The sequence below is a fragment of the Dipodomys merriami genome, unplaced genomic scaffold (genome assembly GCF_024711535.1).
Source record: "Dipodomys merriami isolate MVZ:Mamm:240054 unplaced genomic scaffold, mDipMer1.0.p SCAF_39, whole genome shotgun sequence".
Classification (NCBI taxonomy): domain Eukaryota; kingdom Metazoa; phylum Chordata; class Mammalia; order Rodentia; family Heteromyidae; genus Dipodomys; species Dipodomys merriami.
Genome location: NW_027205492.1, coordinates 7,706,029 through 7,732,365, shown reverse-complemented (window position 1 = coordinate 7,732,365; position 26,337 = coordinate 7,706,029). Strand labels below are relative to the sequence as shown.

At 48.1% G+C, this 26,337-nt stretch overlaps 1 protein-coding gene across 3 annotated transcripts in view; it reads right to left on the bottom strand.

Moving 5' to 3' along the window:
* The window catches only part of Slc9a8 (solute carrier family 9 member A8), a 56,286-nt gene that overhangs the window by 14,270 nt on the left and 15,679 nt on the right, over positions 1–26,337 (bottom strand). For 2 of the 3 annotated variants that reach the window (XM_069989978.1, XM_069989976.1), the window contains exons 5-9: positions 19,508–19,591; positions 12,422–12,523; positions 11,388–11,422; positions 5,039–5,182; positions 1,428–1,566 (exon numbers count right to left, since the gene is read on the bottom strand). In XM_069989978.1, coding sequence (XP_069846079.1) covers positions 1,428–1,566; positions 5,039–5,182; positions 11,388–11,422; positions 12,422–12,523; positions 19,508–19,591 — 504 coding nt within the window. The remainder of the gene's footprint in view (positions 1–1,427; positions 1,567–5,038; positions 5,183–11,387; positions 11,423–12,421; positions 12,524–19,507; positions 19,592–26,337) is intronic. The other variant, XM_069989977.1, reaches the window with a different exon arrangement.

Below are 26,337 nucleotides of genomic sequence, written 5' to 3'. Positions count from 1 at the left end.
CAGCTGCCCGAGGACGGCGCGCCCTGGCCACCGCCTGCCCCTACCCATGGGCTCTCTGGGCCTCTGGCCCTGTGGAAGACCTATCTTTCCAGCAAGTTCACCCCCCTGAGATGAGTCTGCGCACACGGGGACCCCATCCACAGACTACACCCAGGCTTCAAGTCCCCAAACACTGGACTGCTCTAAAGAAAAAACTAAATATGGAGGGAAAGCTGAGTACTAGTGGCTCACGCCTATAATCCTAGTTACTTAGGAGGATGTGATCTGAGGATCATGGTTCAAAGCCAGCCCAGCCAGGAAAGTCCATGAGACTCTTATCTACAATTAACCACCAGAAAACTAGAAGTGGTGCTGAGGTTCAAAGTGGTAGAGTGCTAACCTTGAGCTAAAGAGCTCAGGGACAGTGCCCAGGCCCAGACTTCAAGCCCCACGACTGACAAAAAAAAAAAAAGGACGGAAATACTCAAGTGGGAAAAGCCGTCTCCTTGCCATGCTGTTTACTGGTATAACAGGAGAAGCTGTCAGCCGACTACTGAGTCAGATTTAAACAAGAGGATAGATGGGAAAATGTAACAGGATGGCAGAGAAACAGGCCTGGAGCCAGTGGGAGTCTTCTGGTATTCTGAGAGCAGATGGCTCTAGAAGGAAGACCAGGGCTACTCACTCCTGGGAACGCAGCTCAGGCACCTGCACACACCATCTAGAGCCTCTCCTATTCCATCCTGGTCAATTTTCCCCGGCAATCAAGGTGTCAGGGCTCAGCAGGCCTCTTTCCTTCTCTGGCCAGAAAAACTACAAAATCCGTGTAAATAACTTCACAGAGGTTACGCCCCAAGTCCTTTTGTAATCCTTCCACATAAACATATGATCAAGATAGTTTTAATTTCATATTTCCAAAGAAAACTAGCTTTCAGTTTTGTGAATATGGCAGCAGGAAGGACAGTCGTGAGTCAGTGTCCTCTGGGAAGCAAGGAGCCCTGACAAGTCCCAAAGTCATTCCTGATGCAGGAGTGGTCCCATGTTAAAATTAAAAAGTCCCCGAGTTCAGTTTCTACAGCTAAAACTCAGCATGAAAATCTGCCTTTAGGGCTGGGAAGGTGGCTCAGTGGTAGAGTGCTCGACTTGCATGCCTGAGGCCCTGGGTTCGATTCCTCAGCACCATATAAGCAAAAAGAAAAAAGCCGGAAGTGGCGCTGTGGCTCAAGTGGTAGAGCGCTAGCCTTGAGCTGAAGAGCTGAGGGACAGCGCCCAGGCCCAGAGTTCAGGCCCCACGACCGGACCAAAAAAAAAAAAAAAGAAAAAGAAAATCTGCCTTTAAGCTTGGCTCCTAAGGCACGGAGGAAATAGCAAGGGAAGTGGGTATAAAGATGACTCATCCCACCCCACCCTGCCCTGCAGGCCCACAGGCCCGCAGGCAAAAAGGATATTAATGCAGAGATTAGGCCAGTGAGGGTGCCTAGGGCTGCGGAGCCGAAGAACATTTTGAGGAAGTAGCCGAGGGCTTGTAGAAAGGTTTGCCACCCACTGACATCCGACATGTTTTTCCTTGTTAAGCCTTCAGCTGTGCTAGGAAATAAAATACAAGTTAAAATGTTTTACACCCCTTGCTCTTCAGTCAGTCAGTCACACATTTATTTGTTCACCTTCTTTGTCCCACATTTTCTGTGGCTCAGAGGTGAGGGCAAAGTCCCTGCCAAGTGGAGGGGCAGGACAGGGAGGCAAGGGCCAGAAGGATCTTGAGGCGATGCCGCTTTACTTAGGGTCAAGAAGAGTTCACAGGTTGAAGGACAGGCAGTAGGAGGCGGAGGGAGGAAGGAGGCAGGGAGCCAGCCCGGCCTGTACAGCACAGTGGGGGAGTGTTTGGGTGCAGGAGGGGGATCTGGTAGGGGAGGGGGACAGTGGCAAGCGAGAGCAGGTGGGGCAGGCCTACCCAGAGGACCAGGGGTGTCAATGTGAAGTGTGGTAGGGCTGAAATCTGCAATAAAACCTGAAACAAAGGCTTTGGCAAGAATTCAGGCTGGAATGGAGCGGCTGGGCGATGAGCTAAGGCAGGACTGAGGAGGAAGAACGCCCCTTCCCTGCAACAGAGCGATGCCATGCGGGGAGTCAATGCAGCTGCTGGTTTTACAGGGTCCAGCAGGTGCATAAACTGCAGCTATCTGCGCTATGGCAGTCCTCCCTCCCCTACCCCCTCCATTCCTCTCCCGCCCGACCCCCTCCTCCTCCCAGGCCCACGTTTCGGATCTCTCCACCACAGCCTGCCTTCCTACAGACCACAGCCATTATGATCTCCTTCCTTACAGCTTTCCTGAGGCTTCCAGAAGAAGCTGTCTTAGTATGACCATGTCCCTGGCACTTCCTGGTGGGTCATCCTCCATCTTCCTGGCCCTAGCCAATATCCTGCTATGTTCCCCCAAGACATTGTGCCGCTTGCTCGGGACCCCTGCCCTGCCCATTCACAAGGACAGGCCACTAGTAGGATCTCACAGGACCAACTTCCTTCATAGAAAAACCCTGCTAAGTCCCACAAGGGCCATCTCTGTCCACCCTCTGTCCAGCCTGTTCCTTGCCCCACGTGCAGAGGCTAGAGTGCAGCCACACACTTTCTGTTAACACCAAGGGCTGCCAACGGCACCATTCTGCCTTAGTCACCGGCACTTGGTGGAGGACAGTCCCTGAGTCAGTGCAGCTGGGGCGATGTGCAGGAAGCCATGGTGGGGCTGTAGTGTCCTGAGCAGTGTGTGGCAGACAGGCCTGGCCTGCTCTGCTTCTCCAGAACAGCACAATAATGGCTGTGCCTAACCTTGACTGCTCATTTCATGAAGTGACAATTTCCTTCTAGTCTACTGCATGCAGTAGACTTTGGGCGACACTAGGGTTGAACTCCTGAGGTCCTTGACCCACCAGGCAGGCGCTCCGCTACTCAAGCCACTCACTTCCCAGCCCCTACCTACTCCATGTAAGTACAAGGGCTGAAACAGAATGGCTACATTTTCCTTATATACTTAACCACCATGTGCTGACACACAAGGACGCACACACTGATAAGAACTTACTTTTTGTAATAAACAATTACATCCACAACTATATCAGATCATATCAGATAAGCTCTTGCTTATCTGATGATAAACCTCTTCCCTCAGGCTCAAGACAGAGAGGTGGCAGACACACTGAGGAGGTCATCAGATCACTTGTCCAGGTTAACTGGCCAAAGCAAAGTCCCCAAACTCTGCTCCAGCGGTTTCTCCATCAGTGAGCCAGACTTTCCCTGCCTCTGGGCCGGCTCTCTACCCATAACTTGCACACAGTGCTCTGAACTCTGCAGATGCCTTAGCCATTCTGTAACCTAGACGTTGCTATTGTGTGACTATAACGTGAGACCTGACAGTTAATACTAGCAACTAAGGAGCTATGGCTCAAATGGGAGAGCACTAGTCTTGAGCAAAAAAGCTCAGGGGCAGCGTCTGGACCCTGAGTTCAAGTCCCAGGACCAGCACAAAAGGAAAAGAAAAATGAAGAATCTGTACTGTTCATGGCTCATGGCTCTCGAATGAATTCAATAATACTTGGCAAATTAATGCTAATGACATGTATACAGCTTGTGGATTAGTTGTTCAATACATTCTAGTGTAAAAAGACATTAATGTCTCCAACATAGCTTGCTCACATATTGCAAAAAACATGTCTGCCTTCATACAACTTCTCTAGACTCTCCTGAATATGTATCCCACCATGGCTGTCTTTGGGAAAGGCTGTGGAAGGTTATGGCTGCCCAGTTCCCAGCACAGACTGCCAACTACATGTATGTACACGCAGTGTCCCTCCCAACCCTCTTCACTGCTAGCGACAGGCAGGCTCACGCTGCTGCTTTCTTGCCACACAGAGGTGGCTGAGACTTTCCTACGCTTCTGAACTCCACACAAACAAAAGCTGACTTCAGACTCTTGCTGGCCTGGCCATTTTCAGCATGATATTTTTCAAATGTGTTTGTTTTTGAACTCAGAGCCTTGCACTCGTTAAGCAAGCATCTACCACTTGAGCCAGGCCTCCAACATTCTGCAGGCTACGTCTCCTGCTCAGGCTTCTCATTCCGCAAAGTTTACCACCATGCTGCTTGTGCATATAGCATCTATAGCAAATAACACAAGAATAAATTGTCATAGTAACAAATTAAAGCTAAAAGTAGTTTAAAGCTAAGGAAACCAGGGGCTGGGAAGGTGGCTCAGTGGTAGAGCGCTTGTCTTGCATGCATGAGGCCCTGGGTTTGATTCCTCAGCACCACATAAACAAAAAGAAAAAAACTGGAAGTGGCACTGTGGCTCAAGTGGTAGAGCGCTAGCCTTGAGCTGAAGAGCTGAGGGACAGTGCCCAGGCCCAGAGTTAAGGCCCATGACCAGACCCCCCCCCCCAAAAAAAAAAAAAAAAAAAAAAAAAGCTAAGGAAAACATATCAGCTTTCAAAAGGAATTTTTTTTTTTTTTTTTGGGTCCGGTCGTGGGGCCTGAACTCTGGGCCTGGGCGCTGTCCCTCAGCTCTTCAGCTCAAGGCTAGCGCTCTACCACTTGAGCCACAGCGCCACTTCTGGCTTTTTTCTTTTTGCTTATGTGGTGCTGAGGAATCAAACCCAGGGCCTCATGCATGCAAGGCAAGCCCTCTACCACTGAGCCACTTTCCCAGCCCTCAAAAGGAATTTTTTTTAGCTTTTGAAAAATTTTGTGGTTTTTTTTTGGCAGTACTGAAGTTTGAACTTAAGGCCTTGTAGTTGCTAAGCTGCTGCAATACCACTGAGCCACCTCCTGCCCTGTTCTTTACTGGTTACTTTTGGGCTAAGGTCTTGCTTCCTGCCCTGCCTACGTTGCCAGGATCATAAGAGTGCACCACCACATCCCGCTTTCCCTGAACCCTGACACAGTCTTATGGCACAGATGGCTTGCCAGGGCAGAGATGGAGAAAGGCAGCAGTGAGCCTGTCCCACAGAGGCTAAGCCACCAACTACGTAGGCCACTGGGGGAAACCTGAGTCTCTGCTCCCACACTTACTTGGTTAGAACAATGGAGACTGCATCATTGAGAATGCTTTCTCCAAACACCAGCATGTTGAGCACAGGGTCCACGTGCAGTGCATTGAAAATCGCAATGGTGGCCACTGGGTCCACAGCAGATATCAGGGAGCCAAATGCAAAGCTGGAGGCAGAGAAAAGGCAGGATGGGTCTGTAAGGTGTACTGCTCAGTACACATGGTAAAGCATGCAGTCAACAACTCTTGTCACCACGTAGGTATACACTGTAGCCAACCCCAAAGTAAGATGGTGTATGCGCCCACTAACAGCAAAGGCTGACTATAGGAGCTGCTGAACAGCCTGGTTTTCCACCAGCAGCACTGAGACTTGACTTTGACTAGTGATGGATACAAGACTTCGGCTTAAGTATCACACACTGCCCAGACTTCTTAGAGCGGACTAATGACCTACAACCTGCTAGTCTTTTTTTTTTTTTTTTGGGTCCGGTCGTGGGGCCTGAACTCAGGGCCTGGGCGCTGTCCCTCCGCTCTTCAGCTCAAGGCTAGCTAGCGCTATACCACTTGAGCCACAGCGCCACTTCCAGCTTTTTTTGTTTTTGCTTATGTGGTGCTGGGGAATCGAACCCAGGGCTTCAGGCATGCAAGGCAAGTGCTCTACCACTGAGCCACTTTCCCAGCCCCTGGTTTTTTTTTTTTTTTGTTGGTCATGGGGCTTGAACTCTGGGCCTGGGCGCTGTCCCTCAGCTCTTCAGCACAAGGCGAGTGCTCTACTGCTTGAGCCACAGCGTCTCTTCCGGTTTTCTGGTGGTTAAGTGGAGATAAGAATCTCATGGACTTGGCCTGCTTTGAACTATGATCCTCAGATCTCAGCCTCCTGAGTAGCCAGGATTACAGGCATGAGTCACCAGCACTTGGCACGACCTGCTGGTTTTGACCTCTGCTCTGCCACCTGCCACAGGCTACACAGTGTCACCTGTGAACAACCCCAGCCTCCATTCAACCTCTAAGATAAAGTACCAAAGCCAACAGCAGCTCCAGCAGCTCCAGGCATGCAAAGCCCTCAGCCCCCTGCTGGCACAAGCCTGCAAGTTCACCGTGCAAGAGTAGTCACCCCAATCCCTCTGTCACCCATGAGGTCCATGAGCAATCAGGCCTCCATCTCAGAGAAAGGTTAGGCATGGCCCTTCTATCACATGGGGCAAACACACAGCTTCAAGGCCGGCACTGTACTGGAGTCACCAGCCAGGGGCAGGAAGTGAGTCTTGCCACACTGAGCAGCTCAGGAGAGGAGAGCTGCCGGCAGGAAGCATCTACTGCCTGGCCAGCCACACTGCTCTCATGGATCGGTAATGGGCTTCCGGCTTCCACAGAGGCTCCCTCGGAATGATTAACATGAGCCTGCAGATGCCAGGCTGAGGACCTTCGGGCCCACCCTGAGGTAACCACATGCATCTGAGCTCCAAGGGGTTTTCTGCTATGGGTGTCTCCCCAGGACCTGCAAAACACAGGCCAATAAATACACTTGCAGGAGGGGGGGGGAAGTCTGGCAGAAAAGGGAAGATCCCCACCCCCACCCCCAGCAGTAGGAGGTCCTGTTGGGTTGCTGCAGTCCTTAGGCCTTCTGCACTGCCACCTAGACCCAGAGCTGGCCTCTCCTTCCCTTTATCCTCACACACAGCACCCAGAACAACATCACGAGGGACTATGAGGGAGGAGGACATGGCAGTAGGGTGAAGGCTGGGGCGGTTGTGCTACAGGCCAGCGGGGAGCTGTGAGGAGCCTCCAGCCCTCCTCTACTCTCCCAGGCAGCACCCCATCTCTGGTCTTGGGAGCATCATGCTGATTCTCCTCTGGGGGCTATACTCCCACACTTTGTATCACTGATGTCACACTGGGTTCCAGATGTGAGCCTGGGGCCCAAGCTTGGACTGTGAAGACCATCAGCAATATTGGGCCAGGTCATTAGTGACAGGTGGTCCTCAGTCAGGGAAGGCTGGGTGGGGTGAGGAGAACTGCTTCATGGAGTGAGAGCTGGGCTGAGACCAGCAAACGGAAGGGGAAAGGTGCTCAACACTGGGCCCTGAAGGCACCCTGCCAAGCCCCCGCCCTGGGGACACTTCATCCTACATACTATGAAACCATCTTCTACTTAAACCGGCTTGTGTAGGTGTGAGCACAGAAAGCAGTGACGTACTTTGGCACAGAGGCTGTGGTATCCTGGGCCGGAATCAAGATCAGGAACCACAAGCACTGGAGCTGACGCTGGGGTGAGGGGTGGGCAGGGGAAGGTGTGTGGGAACAGACAGCAGGACAGGGACGGCTGAGGCAGCGGGCAGTGTGGCCCTCTACAGAGCCGCTCACCTCATCTTGTTGCCTGAAACTTCCCCTCAGTGTAAATCACATTAGCTCTCGCTAGGAATCTATATTGGGGGAGTATTTCTGATTTTGGACAGGAGGAACCTGATCAATCAGCTTCCTGAGTCCTCAATAGGCCTGTGTCTCAGGGTCACTTAGCTTGGCCAGCCGTGGTGCCATTTCCCACCTTCCTTATTTTAAAAAGCCAAAAGTCTCTGGGCACTAGTGGCTCACGCCTGTTATCCTAACTACTCAGGAGACTGGAATCTGAATATCTTGATTCAAAGCCAGCTCAGGTAAAAAAGTTTAACTCCAACAAATCAGCAAAACACTGAAAGTGGAGGTGTGGCTCAAGTGGTAGAATACCAGCCTTAAGTGAAAAGCCAAGCAAGAATACAAGGCCAAGTTCAAGCCCCAGTACTGGTGCACGCATGCATGCACGGAAACACACACACGCACGCACGCACGCACGCACGCACGCACGCACGCACGCACGCACGCACGCACGCACGCACAGAAACTATAGGTTCAAATTAAAAATCTTCCTTTCCCTTTCCTCCTTTTTTTTCATTGTTAGTACTGGGGCTTGGATTTGAGCCACACTTCTGGCTTTTTGCTGGTTCTCAAACATTTATCTGCCCAAGTTATCTCTAAATTTCAGTCCTCTTATTTCAACTTCCTGAGAAGCTAGGATTATAGATGTGAGCCATAGGAGCTTGGTTCATTTTTTTTCTGATTTTATTTTTGTTACTTCAGCAGTACTAAGGCTGAATTCAGGGCTTTGAGCCTCCTAGGCTGGTATCATACCACTGACCCATACCTTAAGTCCTGTTTTTGCTGTATGTTGTTTTCTTTCTTTTTCTTTCCTTTCTTCCTCCCTTCCTCCTTTCTCTCTCTTTCTTCCTCCCTCCCTACCCGCCCCTCTTTTTTTCCAGATAGAGTCAGGCTTCCTGGTACCTGGTCTATGATCACCTAACTTTAGGCTGCTGAGATGCTGCTGCCAAATCCAGCTTCTTTCTGTTGAGACAGAGTCTCTCTCTCTCTCTCTCTCTCTCTCTCTCAGATCTTTCTGCCCAGGTTGGACTGGAACTACTCCTCCTAGTCTCAGCCTCCCACATGGCTTACGATGGCAGAGAGACACACCACTGTGTCCAGCTACAGGTTGAGAAGGAGTCTTGAGAACTCTTCTGCCTGAGCTGACCTAGAACTTCAGTCTTCCTGATTCTAGCCTCCCAAGTGGCAAGTATCACAGGGAAAGGCTCTGATGTCCAGCTTCTAGTTGAATTGTTTTGTTTTTAAAATATTTTTTATTGTAAAGATACTGTACAATTACATGAGTAAGGTAATGAGTACATTTCCTATTGAGCACTGTTACCCCCTTCCTTTGTTTTTCTCCTACCCTGAACTGGTTTTTCGTTTTGTTTTGTTTTTGTGCTGATACTAAGGGGCTTGAACTCAGGGCCCAGGCACTCTGTCCCCTACCTTTTTTGCTCAAGGCTGGTGCTCTACCACTTGAGCAAGATCTCCACTTCTAGCTTTTTGGTGGCTAATTGGAGATAAAGAATCTTGTAGAATTTTTTGCCCAACCTGTTTTCAAACCTTGATCCTCAGATCTCAGCCTCCTGAGTAGCTAGGATTACAAGCGTGAGCCACCAACATCTGGCCCACGTTTTTAGTTTTTTAAACACTTAGTAATGCTAGGCCACAAGTCCATGTGGCAAGTAGGGAGAGGAGCATAGTCACCCTTCAGCAGCAGCAGAGGCCTGTGGTCATGTCCTCCTCCCGCCTCTATTGACAACTCTGCCATCCTGAGGATGTGGATGTGTAGTCTAGAGCGGTCCCTGCCCACAGGACAGTCTCCTTCCAGAAGGAAAGGGGAGTCTGTCTGCACAAGGCCAGAGAAACACTGCCTAGCTCTGTCCTGCTTGTCTAAGCACAACTTCACAAAAACATATCCAGCACCATCTGCATCTCTTGCCCATTGTCCCCAAACAGTTGCAGTATGAATGCTGTAACACTTTCCTGTACTTTTGATGGGTTGCAGACATTTCTATTTACAGAATATCTAGAAATACCAGACACCAATTCTGCTTTGTCTCTAGCTCCATGGGACAGTAATGCCACATTGGCTACTTGTTTTGTTTTTTTTGTCAGTTGTGGGCCTGGGTGCTGTCCCTCAGCTCTTCAGCTCAAGGCTAGCACTCTACCACTTGAGCCACAGCACCACTTCTGGCTTTTTCTGTGTATGTGGTGCTGAGGAATTGAACCCAGGGCCTCATACATGGGAGGCAAGCACCCTACCACTAAGCCTCCTTCCCAGCCCTGCTACTTTTTTTTTTTGTCGGTCGTGGGGCTTGAACTCTGGTCTTCGGTGCTATCCCTGCACTCTTCAGCTCAAGGCGAGCGCTCTACGGCTTGAGCCTCAGTACCATTCCTAGTTTACTAGTGGCTAATTGGAGATAAGAGTCTCACGGACTTTTCTGCCCAAGGCTGGCTTTGAACCTCGATCCTCAGATCTCAGCCTCCTGAGTAGCTAGGATTACAGGCATGAGCCACTGGCACCTGGGGCTTGAACTCTGGGCTTGGGAGCTGTCCCTGCGCACTTTAGCTCAAGGCGAGCGCTCTACCGCTTGAGTCACAGCACCACTTCCAGTTTTCTAGTGGTTTATTGGAGATAAGAGTCTCATGGACTATCCTGCCCAGGCTGGCTTTGGACCTCCATCCCAGATCTCAGCCTCCAGAATAGCCGGGGGGGGGGGGGGGGTAACTTGTTTTTATGTCAGAACTTCCTTATAAAAACAGGCAGAGGGTGTGTCTCAGGCAGAGGATGTGGACTAGTATGGTTTGAGTGGGATCAGACGTTATCAGAAGAACATTTCCGAGGGAGGGGATGGGAAGGGGAAACAAAAGAGGAGGCAACAAAGCTTGATAAGAAATGTACTCATTATCTTGCCCATGTAATTGTAACCTCTCTGTATGTATGTTATTTTCACAATTAAAAAAAAAAGAAGAACATTTCCCAGGATGCAGCTAAAGACTGAAGCTCTTGGCAGGGCATGGTGGTACATGTTGTAATCGAAGTGCTGGGGATAGAGTTCAGAGGAAGGAGGACAGAGTTAAAGGTCACCCTGGGCTACACAGGGTGACCTTGTCATGCCTATGGTTCATGTCTGTAATCTTAGCCATTCAGGAGGCTGAGATCCAGAAGATTGTAGTTGGAAAGAAATGTCCCTGAGATTCGATCTCCAAAATTACCAGCAAAAAGCCTGTTCAGGTGGTAGAGTACCAGCCAAGCAAGCAAGCGGAGCAAGCAAGAGGCCCTAAGTTCAAACCCAAGAACCAGACAAGAGAAACAAAAAAAGACTAAAGCTCTGGCTACCCCACATGTAGGACTGAGACAGAACACCCAGCCATACCACAAGATCACAGCAGGCAATGATGGTAGACACAGGAACACACAGCGAGGTGGTATGTGTTCAGGGAGGGCACACTTGGTCTGGGGCCTTTTTCAGACCTAGAGCTGGTATCTAGACCCACAGCTGCCTAGGATGCTTCTTGTTAAGCCAATTAAGAAAATTTCTGGACTAAATCCTGTAGAGAGCAGCTGCCTGCCCGTACTCATAGAGGCCCTGAAGGTCTAAAGGCCATCTACTACAACAGCCCTCCTCCCACAAGTGAATACCCTCTCATCCTTCAACTCCACCAACAAGAAGCCCACCTTCCATGGTGGTTATAGAGGTTGAGGCTGACTCGCAGCATTAACCAGAGGACTATGGTGCAGTGTGTGTGGTGTGTGTACATGGGGGAGGAGTTGCCAAACAACATGCTCTGACTAGGGGCTTCCAACTCCCCATCAAATCTGATTCACTTCAGTGACAAATTAATTCAAGAATGGACTGTACATCAGAACGTGGCAAGCAAAGGGACAAAGGAAGGGCCACACCCGGGAAGCAATGTAAGGAAAACGTCCCAGTCTAAACAGCAGTTGCAAGGGTTACAGTGTGAAGGATTTACCTGTCTGTCATGTTGAGTTTAGAGATTACATCAGCCTGTAAAATAAAACACACAAACACACAGACACAAAAAACCCCTTGGAGAACAGCCAAGAAGATTGAAATGCCATTAGTGCTTTATTAACAACTAATAAGGACATTCATCTTCACTCCCCAAATTGGAAAACTAAAGAAAACTCACATGTTCTAGTGAGAAGTGCATGGCACCATGTGGCCCAGGTATGGGACAGAAGGCTGAAGCTGCAGCCTCCTTCTCTACGGTACATTCTCTTTGATGCTAGAAGCGGAGCAATGAAGAAAGTCGCACGACAGATCTGTCCTGGAGCCGTGGAGGCAGCAGGGAGGCAAATGCCAGCTGGAATGGCTCTGGCCATCAAAAGAACATGGCTGCCAAACTAAGAGCTATCTGCTCATCACTGGGTGACCGACTTCAACCTGGCCTCAACTTTCTGCCACTGAACTAACAGGAAAAGAAGTGGGCTGTGCAGGGACATGCAGAATGCGAATCTAGACAATACCTTCCTAGTGTTTAGCCCAAGCTAAAGCAAATTAACTCACAGTAGAATGTACAGCACCCAACGTGCCACTGCAAAATCGTTTCCAAAGGTGGAAAATCCACAGCTATGAATTCTACAGTGGACGGCTGAGAATTGAGTGATCAGATTCAGAATCGTTGTCCACTGAAAACACTCACTTTATTAAAGAGCAACTTTCAAATCCTGATTCAGTCTGCCCAACATCAGAGGTGGTGCTATTATTTGGAAACTCTGACTTGTTTTTAGGTGTTCCAATTTAAGAAAGTATTGGTTTGCAGATAGAATCATATATTTGGGAAAATAAAGAGAAAAAGAATCACTCAATTCCAGATGGCACAGTTCTTGGGACACCTAGAACAACCTCAGTTGCTTCTGCCATGCAGTAGTAGTTAAGGCTGAGAAGAGCTTTCTTCCCAGGAAGGCGCCTACACCCACCACAAGCCCCACCCACCAGCTTGCACTATAGAATTTCAGTGACTTTCAAAAAGGTTTTCCTTACCTGACCCAGAAAATAAATTCCTCCACCTACTACAAAAGCAGAGATCGCCGTACCAAAAACAGCAAACAGGGTGATGGAACCAATATTTTGAAAGAAGTTACCCTGTTTGAAAGAGCAGACAGCAAAGAAACAGTTAAAGAAGCTATCCTAGTCAGCAAAGGCATGGCAGATTCTCACAAAAGGGCAAAGGCACCATGACCTCCCAGTGCTGTGGGCTGGACACCTGAGTGCTCCTCTACCCACCCCACTGTAGTGTCGCAGCGCCTGTTACTCCACTCCCTGCTTCCCTCCCATTTTTGTCTCCCACACCCCCCCCCCCCAAGTGTTTCCAGCCCTTTCCCTCCTTTCGCTAATGCTTCCAATATTCCCACTTATATTCAGACTGTAGATAAATCCTAACCCTGGTCAGGTGCTGTAATCCTAGCCACTCAGGAGGCTGAGATCTGAGGATCACAGTTTAAAGCCAGCCTGGGCAGGAACCTCCATGAGACTCTTATCTCCAATAAACCACCAGAAAACCGGAAGTGGCGCTGTGGCTCAAGTGGTAGAGCATTCACCTTGAGCTGAAGAGATGAGGGACAGCACCCAGGCCCAGAGTTCAAGCCCCACAACAACAACATTAACAACAGAAAGAAAGAAAGAAAGAAAGAAAGAAAGAAAGAAAGAAAGAAAGAAAGAAAGAAAATAAGAAAGAAAATAAGAAAGGAAGAAAGAAAATAAGAAGGAAAAAGAAAGAAAGAAAGGAAGAAAGAAAGGAAGAAAGAAAGAAAGAAAGAAATTGTGAAAGCAAGAGAAGAGAAGAGAAAAGAAAAGAAAGAGAAAATCCAAATCCTGGCTGGACCCAGGAGGCCTCTGAGCTCCTCTGCAGCTGGCTGTCCTGTCTTCCCTGAGTTCCAGTCACGTAGGCACGGAGAGTTTACAGGCATGGAGAGTTTCCATCACTCCTCCTGAGAAAAGCCTTCCTTGGTCCTGGTCCCTGAGCAGCCAAGTTCTGCTCTGCTCTCAATGCCCAGCTGCATTTCTCCATTTACCTCTGGAACTAGTTAACCAACCCTGTCTCTCCAATGAGGGAAAGGCTCAGCTTTGTACAGCAGTCACTGATACAATGTCCAATGGAAGATGCCCAATACACAGATACTGCAGGAATCCACCTGTGCTTCACAGCTGATCAAAGTCCAAAAATTGTACAATTACACTCTCTTCTTCCTGCTGTCCAGGTCTCTAAAGTACTCCTATCTTTTTAAATCACTATCATCATCAAAAATATCCTATACAAATAGCACAGAGACACCATCCAAGCTTCCCCAGGATTAGGACATAGGCTCATTAGAATCTCGATGGGCTCCACTCAGGAACCACCATCAAAGGGCCTGGATAACCCTGGATTGGTGGTGTGGAAGAGAATGAGTCTTTTGCTCAGAAACATCAGGCCTGTGTGCAAGCTCACTTCCAAGGAGAGAGCGTCCTGACACCCCCAGGCAGCCTGCTGAGTCACTGCCTGTGGGAGACTGCATGTACTAGGGCCAGCTGGCCAAGACTGACCCGGCTGCCCTTGGGTCTTCAGCTGATGCCTATGCTGGCACATCAATCTCCAGGGCACAGAGAATTTTAAAACCTCTTAAGGCAAACATAGTGACTTGTCTTAGTTCTTTCTACATAAAGTACTTTCATCTATGAGTTTTTCTTGGCAGATAGCAGCCTTTTTTTTTTTTTTTTTGCCAGTCGTGGGGCCTGGGCCTTGGCGAGGTCCCTCAGCTCTTCAGCTCAAGGCTAGCACTCTACCACTTTGAGCCACAATGCCACTTCCAGCTTTTTCTGCTTATGTGGTGCTGAGGAATCGAACCTAGGGCCTCATGCATGCAAGGCAAGTGCTCTACCACTGAGCCATTTTCCCAGTCCCAGCAGCCTTATTTTTTAAGTTTAAAAATAGACTTGATCACTCAGTTTTGATCTGTTTATAGGGATCTAACTGTGGTAGAGTTTTACAGCTAGTTAATCTGGATGCAGAAATCTACACAAATTCTAGCCATCCCATTAACAAATTGTCCCACAAAGCCAAGTGTTTCCCTCTGACATGATTAGCACCCAGTTCCTTACAGGACATTTTTTGAGAATGGATAACTGCCTGCTTAGTGTATATCTGCTGAAGGTAATTTCACTGAAGCGTATTCCAAGTGCAGATTCCCATTGGCAAACTGTCATTTTATCCAGGTACTGAAGGCTCACAACTGTAATCCTACCTACTCAGGCAGTCAAGATCTAAGGATCATAGTTTAAAGCTAGCCTGGGCAGGAAAGACCATGAGACTCTTATTTCCAATTAACCATCAAAAAGCTGGAAGTGGGGCTGGGAAGGTGGCTCAGTGGTAGAGTGCTTGCCTCATATGCATGAAGCCTTGGGTTTGATTCTTCAGCACCACATTAAGCAGAAAAAACTGGAAGTGGGGCTGTGGCTCAAGTGGTAGAGCACTAGCCTTGAGCTGAAGAGCTGAAGGACAGTGGCCAGGCCCAGAGTTCAAGCCCCACAACCAACAACAACAGGGGCTGGGAAGGTGGCTCAGTGGTAGAGTGCGTGCCTTGCATGCATAACGCCCTGGGTTCTATTCCTCAGCACCATGTAAGCAGAAAAAACCGGAAGTGGCACTGTGGCTCAAATGGCAGAGGGCCAGCCTTGAGCTGAGGAGCTGAGGGACAGTGCCCAGGCCCAGAGATCAGGCCCCAGGACTGGCAAAAACCCCCAAACAAACCAAAAAACAAAAAACCCAACAACAAAAAGAGCTAGAAGTAAAGGAGTGGCTTATGTGGTAGAGCACCACTCATGAGAGGAAAACGGTAAGAACATGAGGCCCTGAATTCAAATCCCAACACACACACACACACACACACACACACACACACACACGTGTACACACACAAACAAAATCTACCTTTTGACCCTTTCCTTGGATGGATACAACTTATTGGGAAGCTAGGTGCCTGTGATGCCTGTATTCTACCTACTCAGGAGCCTGAGATCTGAGGATCACAGTTCCAAGCCAGCTCAAGCACAAAAGTCTGTGAGACTCTTATCTCCAATTAACTACTCAGAAAAAGCCAAAAGTGGCATTATGGCTCAAGTAGCACCAAGAGACTCAGGGATAGTGGCCAGGCCCTGAGTTCAAGCTCCAGAACTGTCCAAAATAAATAATAAAAATTAGAATGAGAGGGCTGGGAAGGTGGCTCAGTGGTAGAGCGCTTGCCTTGCATGCATGAGGCCCTGGGTTCTATTCCTCAGTACCACATAAGCAGAAAAAGTCAGAAGTGGTACTGTGGCTCAAGTGGCAGAGCACCAGCCTTGAGCTGAAGAGCTGAAGGACAGCGCCCAGGCCCAGAGTTCAGGCCTGACCAAAAAAAAAAAAAAAAATTTAGATTGAATATCTAAATTATCTTATGATATTTTAGGTAGAAAATTAACAATCTAGCTAGGCATTGGTGGCTCATGCCTGTAATCTCAGCTATTCATGAGGCTGAGATCTGAGGATCACGTTTTGAAGCCAGCCCAAATAGGAATTTCTGTGATACTCTTATTTCCAGTTCACCACCAGAAAACTGGAAGTGGAGCTGTGGCTCAAAGTGGTAAAATACGATCCTTGAGCAAATGAAGCTAAAGACAGTGTCCAGGCCCCAAGTTCAAACCCCAGGACCAGCAAAAAAAAAAAAGAAAGAAAGAAAAAGGAAAAATGAAGAGTAATAATCTGATCTGTGTTTTTACCAAAACTTGGTAAGTTTAACTTTTAAATTTATTAAGATGTTATCTATCATTACTCCTAGTAATATGTACTAGTTAATAACAACATTCCATTTATTCAGTGTGGCACGTAGTACTCTGCTTGCATTCTTTTCATCTAGGGTAAATCTCAAAGCAACATTGGAGCTGGGCCCTGGTGGCTCACGCCTGTAATCCTAGCTACTCAGAAGGCTGAGATGTGAGGATTGCCGTTCAAAGCCAGCCCATGCAGAAACGTCCATGAGACTTATCTCCAATTAACCACAAAGAAAAAAACCGGAAGTGGTGCTGTGATGGCTCAACTGGTAGAGTGCTAGCCTTCAGCTAAAGAGCTCAGGGACAGCACCGAGGCCCAGAGTTCAAGACCCATGACCAACAACAAAAAAAAAGCAACACTGGAAAAAGGTTTTGGACTTTCTTCTTTTGTGTTCGTGCTGGGGCTTGAACTAAAGGCCTGAGTGCTGTCCCTCAGCTCTTTTGCTGAAGGCTAGGACTCGACCACTTTGGGCCACAGCTCCACTTCTAGTGGACACCAGTAGCTCACACCTGTAACCCTAGCTTCTCAGGAGGCTGAGATCTGAGGATCACTATTCAAAGTCAGCCTGTAGGAAAGTCTGTGAGACTCTTTTTTTTTTTTTTTTTTTTTTTTGCTGGTCGTGGGACCTGAACTCTGGGCCTGGGCACTGTCCCTCAGCTCTTCAGCTCAAGGCCAGTGCCCTACCACTTGAGCCACAGCACCACTTCCAGCTTTTTCTGCTTATGTGGTGTTAAGGAGTTGAACCCAGGGTCTCATGCATGCAAGGCAAGCACTCTACCACTGAGCCACCTTCCCAGCCCCTGTGAGACTCTTTTTTTTTTTTTGTCGGTCGTGGGGCTTGAACTCTGGGCCTGAGCGTTGTCCCTTAGCTCTTCAGCTCAAGGCGAGCGCTCTACCACTTGAGCTACAGCGCCACTTCCGGTTTTCTGGTGGTTTTATTGGAGATAGGAGTCTCACGGTCTCTCCTGCCCGGGCTGGCTTTGAACCGCGATCCTTAGATCTCAGCCTCCTGAGTAGCTAGGATTACAGGCGTGAGCCACCAGCGCCCGGCCCCTGTGAGACTCTTATCTCCAATTAACCACCAGAAAACTGGAAGTGGCACTATGGCTCAAGTGGTAGAGCACTTACCTTGAACTGAAGAGCTGAGGGACAGCACCCAGGCCCAAAGTTCAAGCCCTACAACTGACCAAAAAATAAAAAACAAAGAACAACCACCCTACCTCTTATCCCTGCCCCCCCCCCCCCCCCCTCCCGCCCAATCCTCAGATCTCAGACTTCTGAGTAGCTAGGATTACAGGTGTGATCCACTGGCACTTTTTAATTTTGTATACTAACAAGGAGCCTGCAGGGGGCAGCACTTGATCAGAATCACATTTCCTGGGCTCCAAAAGTGCATGCTCTTCCTCTCCAATGGTTGCTCTTTTTAGTCCTTCCAACATCACATTAAAAATCACATTCACAAAATACTTGCCCCATTACTACTGTAAACTGAACCTATTTATTTTACTTTGTTTTATTTTATTTGCTGATCCTAGAGCTTGAACTCTGTGCCTAGGTGCTGTCCCTGAGCTCCTCTGGCTCAAGGCTAGCACTATCCCACTTGAGCCACAACACCAATTCTGGCTTTTTCTGTGATTAATTGGGGATAAGTGTCTCTCAGACTTTCCTGCCTGAGCTGGCTTTGAACCATGATCTTTAGTAGCTGATCTGAGTAGCTAGGATCTGAGTAGCTAGGATTACAGGAGTGAGAAAATGTCACCTGACTGAAATTAGTTTATTTAAAAAATGATTATTCTCTTTAAGTGCCTTTAAAGAAAATTCACACAAAGCTGGGCACCCATGGCTCACGCCTGTAATCCTAGCTACTCAGGAGGCTGAGATCTAAAGATCACGGTTCAAAGCCAGCCAGGGCAGGAAAGTATGTGAGACTCTTATTTCCAATAAACCACCAGAAAACTGGAAGTGGCGCTGTAGCTCAAGTGGTAGAGTGCTTGCCTTGAGCTGAAGAGCTGAAGGACAGTGCCCAGGCCCAGAGTTCGGGCCCCACGACCAACAAAAACGAAAAAAGAAAAGAAAAGAAAATTCACACAGAGGCTGAGAATGTGGCTTGGTGGAGTGCTTTCTTAGCATACATGAAGCCCTGGGTTAAATTTCTCAGTACCACATAAACAGAAAAAGCTGGAAGTGGCCCTATGACTTAAGTAGTAAGAGTGCTAGCCTTGAACAAAAGAAGTTCAGGGACAAAGCCCAGGCCTTGAGTTCAAGCCCCAGGAGAAGGAAGGAAGGGAGGGAGGGAGGGAGGGAAGGAGGCAGGGAGGGAGGGAGGGAGGCAGTTAGGACGGAAGGAAGGGAGGAAGGGAAAGGAAAGAAGGAAGGAAGGAAGGAAGGAAGGAAGGAAGGGAGGGAGGGAGGGAGGGAGGGAGGGAGGGAGGGGGGAGGGAGGAAGGGAGGGAGGGAGGGATGCAGGAAGGACAGAAGGAAGGGAGGAAAGGAAAGGAAAGAAGGAAGGAAGGAAGGAAGGGAGGGAGGGAGGGGGAGGGGGGAGGGAGGGAGGGAGGGAGGAAGGGAGGAAGGGAAGAAAAGAAAGAAAAGAAAGAAAATTCACGCAGAAGGGTAAACCAGGCACATAAGCAAATTTAAAAGCAGCAGCTCTAGCCTGGTAGGAAGTGTGATGTGGGACTGGAGGTCAGAAGACAGCAAGCAGCAGGGCCAGGACAAAGCAGAGCCTAAGCAGAGCCTATGATGTTATTGGCCAGCCTTCCATCCAGGAGGCAGAAACAGGGCAGACCAACTGTGGAATGAGGTGTACAGGCCAGAAGAGCTGGAAGCCTAGGGAAGGATGGGACCCAGCCTGGTAAAGCCAGTGCCAGAGAGAGAGAGAGACTAGGGATAATGGGGGCTATCAGGACAGTGCCCAGGACAGGGCACTGAGAAGAGAGACAAGGAAGGGAGGAAGGGTCCAGGAAGGCAGAGAGCCTGTCAGGGTAAACTGAGAGGCGGTGCCTCAGGAACATTGTATGTGTCCCTCTGGCTGCAAGCCCAATCTGTTCCTTAATATGTTTGGCCCACTTTGGCCATCTTTCCTGGTGTAGTGCCCTTCAATGGACATGCAAGCTCAATAGGTCAAACCACCTGACACCATGGGAGCAGACCATCAACCCAGCATATCTGTGCTCTCCAAAAGCTCGAAGGCACAAAGCCATCAGTGCTAAATGAACACCCTAATTCTTAAGGTTCATGCCTCGAAGACAGGTGATGAGAAGCCACTCAGACCTGCATCTTACCTTGTGTAAGGAGTACCCAGACTCAAAGATGATAGGCGGAAGCAAAAGGAGAAAAAACATGTTTGGACGGAACATTTCTTCCTCCTATAAATACAAGGTGCATATTTTTAGAAGCATGGATTTTGTTGTTGTTGCTGTTCTTGTCATGCTGGTCCTGAGGCTTGAACTCAAGGCTTGGGCACTATCCCTGAACATTTTTTTTATTCAAAGCTAGCGCTCTTCTACTTGAGCCACAGCATCACTTCTGACTTTTTCTGAGTAGTTAATTGGAGATAGAGAGTCTCACAGACTTTTCTGCTAGGGCTTGCTGCAAACCCCGATCCTCAGATCTCAGCCTCCTGAGTAGGTATGATAACAGGTATTAGCCCATAGTACCCAGCATTAAGCATAGGATTTTTACAACTAAGAAATCAATTCACCAGTAAAGAGCTGAAACAATTTTTCTCTTGAGGCCTGACTCAGCACAAATGACTGATAATAAAACCAAGCAGACACACCCTCTGCCCCCCAAATTAAACTGCATCTAAAATGCAGGCCAAGTGATTCCAAAGGGTGACCAGCATGAGGGTGGCATGGCCTGTGTGTATACACCCCCAAGTGAGTGTACTTAGTGAGCAACTCATTCCAACATAGAAAATTTCAATCCATGAACTACAGTTGAGAAACCAAATCTACAAGCTGGAGCCTTCTAGGAAAAATGGTTTGTTCTTCCCAGCAATCAGGAAGCAGAGACAGGATTCTGAATTTGAGGCCAGCCTGAGCTACACAGCAAGACTCTTTAAAAACAGAAAACAGCCTGCCTACCAAGTAGCTCAGCCAGAAACAAGCAGCTCAGCCACACTCTTATGACAGACTGTGCTGTGACTGGGGAAGTGGCCAGGCGACTCCCTGGCCAGGCTTTCAGACTTGACCGTGAAGTAACATTAGGCTAGGCAATCTAGAATACAGTTGTCATTGGGGAAGAAACAGTCAAAATTTCATTTTCTACACCTAAGGTCCTCAAGCCTACATGTAGGCAATCTGTCATACTAGGCTATGTAATACTGCAGTCAAACCCTCTTTCCTGTATTTCCTGTCACATCCTGATAGCCAGATTTCTGATCAGAATCTATCCATAACATATTCTTACTAATGTTCATCTGTTATCATAAAGACTGAGATAGTATTCAAAAAAAGGTGTCAAAGTTGGGTCCCGGTGGCACACACCTGTAATCCTAGCTACTCAGGCTGCGATCTGAGGATAGCGGTTCAAAGCCAGCCCAGGCAGGAAAGTCTGTGAAATTCATCTCTGATAAACCACTAGAAAACAGGAAGTGGCGCTGTAACTCAAGTGGTAGAGCGCTCACCTTGAGCTGAAGAGCTGAGGGACAGCGCCCAGGCCCAGAGTTCAAGCCCCACAACCGACCAAAAAAAAAAGAAGAAGGGGGTCATGCCCACTACCACAATCTAAAGGAAGCAGAGAATGATGCCTTTCTGACATTTTGATATCCAACCTTGCCCTTAAAACTAGTTTTTTTTTTTTGCCTTTTAATACTTTTTTTAATTTTAAGAATGCTGTACAGAGGGGTTGCAGTTCCATGAGTGAGGAAATGAGTGCGTGTCCCGTCGAGGACTGTTACCGCCTCCTCTGTTTCCCTCTACCATCCCTTCTCCCCCCACCTCCCCAACTCTTCCCTCCTTCCCCGCAAAAAGGTGTATAGTTTGTTTTCCACATAGTGTTTCTTTCTTTTTTTTTTTAAATTTTATTGTCACACTGATGTACAGAGGGGTTACAGTTACAGAGAAGTTTTTTTTGTTTTTGTTTTGTTTTTGAGCCTGTCCTGGGGCTTGAACTCAGGGCCTAGGTGCTGTTCCTGTTTTTGTGCTCAAGGATAGTGCTCTACCACTTCCACAACAGCTTCACTTCCAGGGTTTTTTGGTGCTTAAATGGAGATAAGGGTCTCATGAACTTTCTTGCCTGGGCCAGCTTTGAGCCATCCTCAGATCTGAGTAGCTAGGGTTACCAACATGAGCTACCTGTGCCTTCTACATTTTTTTTTTCTGTCTGTCGTGGGGTTTGAACTCTGGGCCTGGGCACTGTCCCTCAGCTCTTCAGCTCAAGGCAAGTGCTCTACCACTTGAGCCACAGTGCCACTTCAGGTTTCCTAGTGGTTTATTGGAGATAGGAGTCTCACAGTCTTTCCTGCCCAGGCTGGCTTTGAACTGAGATCCTCAGATCTCAGCCTCCTGAGTAGCTAGGATGACAGGTATGAGCTACCGGCACCCAGCTACATTTTTTTTTTTTTTTTTTTTTTTGGGTTGTGGAACCTGAACTCTGGGCCTGGGCACTGTCCCTCAGCTCTTCAGCTCAAGGCTAGCTCTCTTCCACTGGCTTTTTCTGCTTACATGGTGCTGAGGAATCAAACCCAGGGCCTCATGCATGCAAGGTAAGCCCTCTACCACTGAGCCACCTTCCCAGTCCCCACAATTTTTTTTGTGCTAGTCTTGGGGCTTGAACTCAGGGCTTGGGTACTGTCCCTGACTTTTTGTGCTTAAGGATAATGCTCTACCATTTGAGACATAGCTCCACTTCTAGGGTGTTTTGTGGGATTTTTTTGTTTGTTGTTTTTTGGCAGTTGTTTGGATGTAAAAATTTCATAGACTTTCCTGCCTGGGCTGGCTTCAAATCTCCATCCTCAGATCTCAGCTTCCTGAGTAGCTAGGATTATAGATGTGAGCTACTAGCTCCCAGCTATGAAGTATTTATTTAAAACTGAAGTGGAGCCGGGCGCCGGTGGCTCTCGCCTGTAATCCTAGCTACTCAGGAGACTGAGATCTGAGGATCGCGGTTCAAAGCCAGCCCGGGCAGGAGAGACTGTGAGACTCCTATCTCCAATAAACCACCAGAAAACTAGAAGTGGCACTGTGGCTCAAGTGGTAGAGCGCTCGCCTTAAGCTGAAGAGAGCTGAGGGACAGCGCCCAGGCCCAGAGTTCAAGCCCCACGACCGACAAAAAAAAAAAATAAATAAAATAAAATAAAACTGAAGTGGAGACCTGGGCACTGGTGGCTCATGCCTTAATCCTAGCTACTCAAGAGGCTGAGATCTGAGGATTGCTGTTCAAAGCCAGCTGGGCAGGAAAGTCCATGAAATTCCACTCCAATGAATCACCAGACCGGGCTGGGAAGATGGCTCAGTGGTAGAGCGCTTGCCTTACATGCATGAGGCCCTGGGTTCGATTCCTCAGCACCATATAAACAAAAATAAAAAAGCTGGAAGTGGCATTGTGGCTCAAGTGGTAGAGTGCTAGCCTTGAGCTGAAGAGCTGAGGGATAGCGCCCAGACCCAGAGTTCAGGCCCCATGACCGGACCCAAAAAAAAAAAAAAAAAATTGGGGGCTGGGAATGTGGCTCAGTGGTAGACTGCTTGCCTTGCATGCCTGAGGCCCTGGGTTTGATTCCTCAGCACCACATAAGCAAAAAGAAAAAAGCCGGAAGTGGCGCTGTGGCTCAAGTGGTAGCGTGCTAGCCTTAAGCTGAAGAGCTGAGGGACAGTGCCTGGGCCCAGAGTTCAGGCCCCACGACCGGACCCAAAAAAAAAAAAGAATCACCAGAAAACTGGAAGTGATGTTGTAGCTTAAATTGGTAGAGTGCTAGCATTGAACTGAAGAGCTGTGGGACAGCACCCGAGCCCAGAGTTCAAGCTCCATGACCAACAAAAAAAAACTGAAGTGGAGGTGTGGCTTACGTGGTACAGGGCTTGCATTAAGCAAAAGAAACTCAGGGAAAGCACCCAGCCCCTGGGTTCAAGCCCTAGGGTGGACATCCCCTCTCCCTCCGCCCACAAAACTGCTAAAAATAGCCAGGAACAGGGGCTCATATCCGGAATCCTAGCTGCTTGGAAGGATCAAGATGAATAGCCTGGGAAAAAGTTCATGAGTTCTATCTCAACCAGTAAAAGCTGGGTGTGGTGATATGCACCTGTCATCTCTGCAGGAAGTATGAATCAGAAGATGGTGGTCTAAACTATCCCAAATATAACTGTAAGACCCTATGTGAAAAATAACTAAAGCTAAAAAGGTCTGGGGGCATGGCTCAAGTTTTAGAACACCTACCTAACAAGCAGATGACAGTACAGGTGGGAAGTGGGCCAGAGAGGACAATCTTCACCGAAGGAAATACTTTACTGTTTCCCTGCAGGAAACACCCTGAACATGCAGTTTCTGGACTGGTATCCTGCTTCTGGCTCAACTCCACAGCTGCCTGCTCCCCAGGACACCACCCCCATCAGGCCTGGCCTGGCCTGAGGTCAGTGGCTGCTGCCAGAGCTCTTTAAGTATTTAATCCCTCTCCTTCACACAGCCCACTCAGCTGTCTATATTGACAAATGAACTATTGTTTTATCCTGGAAAGGAACACACACTGGGAAATAAATCTTCTCACCCTGAAGCAGGTGAAATGAAAAGACTGCCTCCTTTCCCTTCTCAGTACCTAGAGCAGAGGCACAAAGGCTGAGGTTTCCCATGGCACTGTCGTCGCCTAACCTGACCACTGCTGGGCTGTTGAGAGTTTCTGTTTTTTCCAAGAGAACCCAGAAGTCAGCTCTTATGTGAAACCTCTAGGATTTTATGGAAATTAATAATATCTTAAAACTAAAATAGCGCCGGGCGCCGGTGGCTCACGCCTGTAATCCTAGCTACTCAGGAGGCTGAGATCTGAGGATCACGGTTCAAAACAAAAAAACAACCAAAATAACCTTTTTTTTTTTTTCTTTTTTGGTCAGTCATGAGGCTTGAACTCTGGGCTTGGGCACTGTCCCTCAGCTCTTCAGCTCAAGGTGAGCGCTCTACCACTCGAGCCACAGCATCACTTCTGGTTTTCTGAGTGGTTTATTGGAGATAAGGTCTCACAGACTTTCTTGTCTGCGCTGGTTTTGAACCACATTCTCAGATCTCAGCCTCCTGAGTAGCTAGGATGACAGGTGTGAGCCACTGGCGCCCAGCTCCAAAATAACAATTTTAATGCTTTTTGCCTTTTTGTATATGTACCAGTACAGGGGCTTGAACTCAGGGTCTCACTATCTCACTTGGCTTTTTTATTCAGAGCTGGCATTCTACCACATGAGCCACAACGCCAATTTTAACTTTTAAATCAATTCAATAACATTATTTTTGGCCAGGTTCTGGTGGCTCATACCTGTAAGCCTAGCTACTCAGGAGTCTGAGATCTGAGGATCACAGTTTGAAGCCAGACCAGGCAGAAAAGTTCATGATACTCTTCTTTTTTTCTTTTTTTTGGGTCCGGTCCTGGGGCCTGAACTCTGGGCCTGGGCACTGCCCCTCAGCTCTTCAGCTCAAGGCTAGCGCTCTACCACTTGAGCCACAGTGCCACTTCTGGTTTTTTCTTTTTGCTTATGTGGTGCTGAGGAATCGAACCCAGGGCCTTGAGCATGCAAGGTAAGCGCTCTACCACTGAGCCACCTTCCCAGCCCCCTCATGATACTCTTGACTCCAATTAAACACCAAAAAGGAAAAAATGGTACTATGGTAGAGTGCTGGCCTTGAATGAAAAAGCTAAGGAACAAAACTGAGGTCCTAAGTTCAAGCCTCAGTACCAGAACAAAAAAAATTTACTTTGGCAATATTGAATTTGAACTCAGGTCCTTGGGCTTGCTAGGCAGGTGTTCTACTTCTGAGCCATGCCCCAGACTTTACCTCAAATTTTGATCATTTACTTTTAGTATTCATGAATTCCTTTAGTTTTTGCTGTGAAGTGTTTTAGTTTTGCAATCAGTTGTCAATATTAGTTTTTCCGGGTACACCAGTTTGGGTTGGAAATAGTTGTTCAGAACTTGAATGATCAATCAGGTATCAATTATTTTAAATAAAGTGGGCAGGTGGGTGACATAGACACAAGAGCCCAGTACTTACGGATTTGCAGCCTGCAGCCCCTCTCTAGTAAGAACCCTCGGGATGAGCTCCTTTAACAAGACAGACCAGTGAAAACACTGGGGACAAAGTGCTCTTCTGGTTCTTCCCTCAACCTCAGCCCAGAGAGAAGTTTAGAAATACTAGGAGTCCCACATACACCCTGGAATTCACTGATACAAGGATTATCTCCTGGGTACTAGTATTTGTTTCTTGGTATTATTTTATAACAGACTATGAGGCCCTGGGTTCGATTCCTCAGCACCACATAAGCAGAAAAAGCCAGAAGTGGTGCTGTGGCTCAAGTAATAGAGAGCTAGCCTTGAGCTGAAGAGCTGAGGGACAGCGCCCAGGTCCAGTGTTCAGGCCCCAAGACTGACAACAAACAAACAAAAAGAGAAGATTACCAGGCTGAAATTAAAATTTGGATTTCAAGCAGTTTTTGTACTCCCAGATGCTGTTTATGCCCTAATGGCCACCATGCAAACACAAGGACATGCACACCAGCAGTAAACTAAGGCAGCGCAGTGTAGTAGAGGAAACACTGACTATCCAGGCCAGAGGGTGTGAACACAGGACAGCTCAGCCAGGTCCTGGCTCTGACCTAGCCCTGACAAGGTGCATGTCCCAGGCTCCAGGAACTTCTTCCTTCACCTATAGTGACCAGGCCATTGAGAGATCAATAGTAGTTGAATCTATAAAGTGCTGAAGCTCTACACTGCTAGACAAACACCTCCTATTACTGTCACCAGTCTGAATGGAACCAGAGCAATAAATGTTTCTCATGTCCAGTGTTAGTCTTTTCTCCACAAGGTGAGTCCAGTGATATAAAAATGGAAGAAACAGTCAGAGGTCAGTGGCTCAGACCTGTAGTCCTAGGTACTCAGGAGGCTGAGATCTAAGAATTGCAGCTACAAGCTAGCCC